The sequence below is a fragment of the Capra hircus genome, unplaced genomic scaffold, assembly GCF_001704415.2.
Source record: "Capra hircus breed San Clemente unplaced genomic scaffold, ASM170441v1, whole genome shotgun sequence".
In the NCBI taxonomy this organism is placed as follows: Eukaryota; Metazoa; Chordata; class Mammalia; order Artiodactyla; family Bovidae; genus Capra; species Capra hircus.
In genome coordinates, this window is record NW_017202614.1 from 2,610 (window position 1) to 6,313 (window position 3,704).

The window sequence follows — 3,704 nt, forward strand, 5'->3', positions numbered from 1 at the left end:
CCACAGCTCTTCACTGATTAAATCCCGTGTCTGGTCCAAACTCACATCAGAGCTTCTCCATCAACTTCTCCACTGCACGCTTTCAGAGCCAGGTTATCTTAGATCAGCCCAAGAGGCACTTCAGAGAGTGACATTCAAATCTGGCTATATAGCTGATACTGATACTGAGATCTTCAAGGCATGAAAACAGTTGAAAATTACGTTGCTAAAACACTCTACAGATTATATGTATAGTAGAGCTTTCAAACTTACAAGTAACATCAAATACCAAAATAGGTTGTTACTTTTCCTTTCTCCACTTCTCTCATTCTCTCTCTCACACACACATGCACACATTCTTTTTACATGTTAAGACAATTTTTTGAAAAAACAGATAATAGATTTTTAAATAACATCTCAATATGCAGATCAAACAAAATTGTACTTCCTGTATTTAAAACAAAATCACATAAATTATCCATCGCTTTCCCTATATTTGATATTACTGAATAATGCTATAATTTGATCTTTTGTTTTTTAATGGGGTTTTTAACTTTGACTGAAACACTTGCTTCAGACTTACTGAAAGCAGAATTGCTTCAGACTTACTTTTTTTTTTTTCTTTTTTTGACCTCCTACTTTTAGATTTCAGGGGTGATGATTCAAAATCAGATGTGTTCACAGTAATGGATGCTATTTCCACCAATCCTGCTTGAAGGGGTTCCAGTGATACCTGAATAACAACTTTTGTTTCAGGAGACAATCCTTCTAGCTGCTTAGGCTTCTTAAACATTTGATGACACTCTTGTGCTCCCTTTTCTCTTTGAAAGTTAAAAACTGTAGCCGACATTTGGAACACTGGTGAAAACTCTTTTCCCAGTGCCCTCTATGATGACGTCTGTATGCTGTTGCAGTTTTAAAAATTTTGAGACAAAACGGGCAAAGTAAATTCTTAGTGTTACCATGGCATGCTCGGAAATGTGCATCCACATCTGCAAAAAATGATGATCTGTAACTGCAAACCTGGCATACATAGGGCATTTCACCAGGCTTATGATTGTCTTTCATGTGCTCTAAGAGAACCTGATCTGTCTCAAAGGACAACTCACAGATTTGACAGACTGCGGAGGGCCCCTGGGGAGTGTGGACACTTTCAATGTGACACTGCAGCTGGAAGGGAGTAGGAAACTGGCGGAGGCAGTGCTGGCAGGTGGTGTGGTTTTTCCAGCTGTCACCTCTCTGCCTCTCAAGTTCCAAATGGTGCTTCATGTGATTCATAAACTTGACATTTTTTAGAACTTTCAAGCAGCTGAGGCATTTAAAGGCTGTGTGGGTCTTCGGTTCTGGCTGCCCAACTCCTATATGCTCTCCATAGTAGAAGTCACGAAGTAACACAATCAGATTTCCTTCTGTGGGATCAACAATCTTGTCTGGACTTGCTAAACTTGGAAAATCAGTTTTTGTCAGTCCATTTTCCCCTAAAGGTCTTACAGGCTTGCAATGAACACTGTCCTTTGGAAAAGGTGTCGGACAAGGTTCTCCATTCTGAGCGTGGCTTAGTGAGGTATGGACACGGTCTGGTGTGCTTTGCTGAGTGGGCACTGTATGAAAAATACCTGAAGGGGAAAAACCTAAAGAATGTTCCCCTATAATGCCATCACTGAGCTTAGGCCTTCTGGGATTTCTGCTATTTGTTTCACAAGTGGAAAGTCGCTTTGATACATGAGGACTTTTATTCATATCTCCTGCAGAAACTGCTCTTTCTACTGGATGCTGACATGAACTTGTGAAGGTAATCAAAGAAGAACATAACTCCTTTGAAAAGCAATTAGGCACTATCTGTGGTGAAATATTTTTATAATCAGCTTGAGACGGAGGTTCAGTAATAATAGGACTCTCTGGTGATCTTGGTTCAGAGTCAGAAACTGGCAAGACAGTCTTTGCTTCTGATGTAGGAGTCACATGACTAACGGGCTGTGATTTGTGAGCGTTACCTTTCCTGAAGTGACCATACCTTTTTCTCCTTGAACAAGAACCTGGGGTATCTCTGTTCAGTATGTTTGAAACGACTGGTTTTGAAGCTGAGGTCATCCCAACAAAGATCACGTCAGCATCTTCATTTACATCTTCCACTCCAACCAAGATCAGTTCATCATCATCATCACCGACTTGTTTGGTTTCTCCCTCCCTTTTCCGTACTTCTGGCTCTTGTTCTTCTTCACGTAACATACATGGTCGTTCCATATTTTTAATACGTTTTTATTCTTAGAGGGTGCGGCCACAAGTCCCAGTGCTTCCTTTATACAAACTGCCACCTACGTATAAACATACTACATATTAGTTAAGAACACAAAAATGGGCTATTTGATTATCTCCAAAACTCTACAGTAGTTATAAACACCCTTATCTTACAGACAAAGACACTGAGTGTCAACGAGGCTCAATGACAGCTGAAAAACCTATGACTACAAGTCTACATGGCTCTAGAATCATAGCTTTGTCCCATGTTCACTGTAATCTTTTCTATTCAAAAAAATAAAAAAAAAAAAACAAACTACTGATCATTAGGTGAAATCACATGTAAAGGACCAGTATTTTTACAAAAGCACTGTTGTACAGCTTTTAGAAACATGGACTTTGGAGTCAAAGAAGATTAAGTTGGAATTCTAAGTTAACCACACACCAGTTGCATCTTCTTGGGCAAATTGTAACTTTTAAATGTGTTTCTGTATCTTAAAGACAAACACGCTTAATTCTTAGACTTAAGGTTAACGGCTCTTTGTAAAAGGCATCCGCTATTCAATGGCATCTTGTTTTGGAGTAAAATTGGAAGAAAATGTATCTTCAATGCACATTACAACTGATTCACAAATTCTAATTTCATAAATGTTAACAAAGAAAATAGGTAGCAAAGTCAAAGTATAATCTATCTATACCTACTTAACAAACAGCATAATTCAATGTCAAGCACTTAACACAGGCCTAGGAAATTGAGAATGAGCTCTCTTGATAATCTCACCCCAATTCCACACTGATATATCCTAAATTTCTCCCTCTAATCCTGGCTAAACTGAAATCCAACTATGCTTCATCCTTTACTCCACAGGTCTCCTCCCCACATAGCAGGTAAAGTGATGCCAGTATTTCTCCCATACCAATATCAGACAGAGGCATCACACACACACACACACACACACACACACACACAACACACACACGATATCCCTTATGAATACAGGTGAAAGAGTCCTCAACAAAATACTGGCAAACAATATCCAACAACATATAAAAAGATTGTATACCATGATCACATGGGATTTATGGAGGTATGCAAAGTTGGTTCATTATATGAAAGTTAATCAACATTATGCCATTTTAAAACAATAAAACAAATAACACATCTGCCTGAAGAAAAAGCATTTCCCTGAATCTAGCACCTCTTCATAACCGGGTGAAAAGAACACTTCATAATTAAGAACAGAAGAGAACTTTCGCCATCAAAGGGCACCTGTAAAAGACCCACAGCTAACATCATACTTAATAATGAAAACTGAAAGCTTTCCCTCTAAGACTGGAACAACACGAGGAAGTCTACTACACACTTTGGCTCAACATTATACTGGCAGTTCTACAACCAGAGCATTCACGTAACAAAATAGAATTTTTAAAATTCTATGTTTAAAATTCTGTTTTTTTTTTTTTAAAGAAAAAAAAAAAACAAAAAA

General features: G+C 38.2%; 1 protein-coding gene across 1 annotated transcript; it reads right to left on the reverse strand.

The window, feature by feature from the left end:
- Positions 1-607: 607 nt before the first annotated feature.
- On the reverse strand, positions 608-2,223 carry LOC108635074 (zinc finger protein 280B-like; the record flags this gene model as incomplete). The annotated part of the gene is given in 2 exon segments (XM_018045370.1): positions 608-783; positions 786-2,223. Coding segments are annotated over 2 exon segments (1,614 nt in total), but the record flags the coding sequence as incomplete, so codon positions are not given.
- Between the last annotated feature and the right edge of the window lie 1,481 nt (positions 2,224-3,704).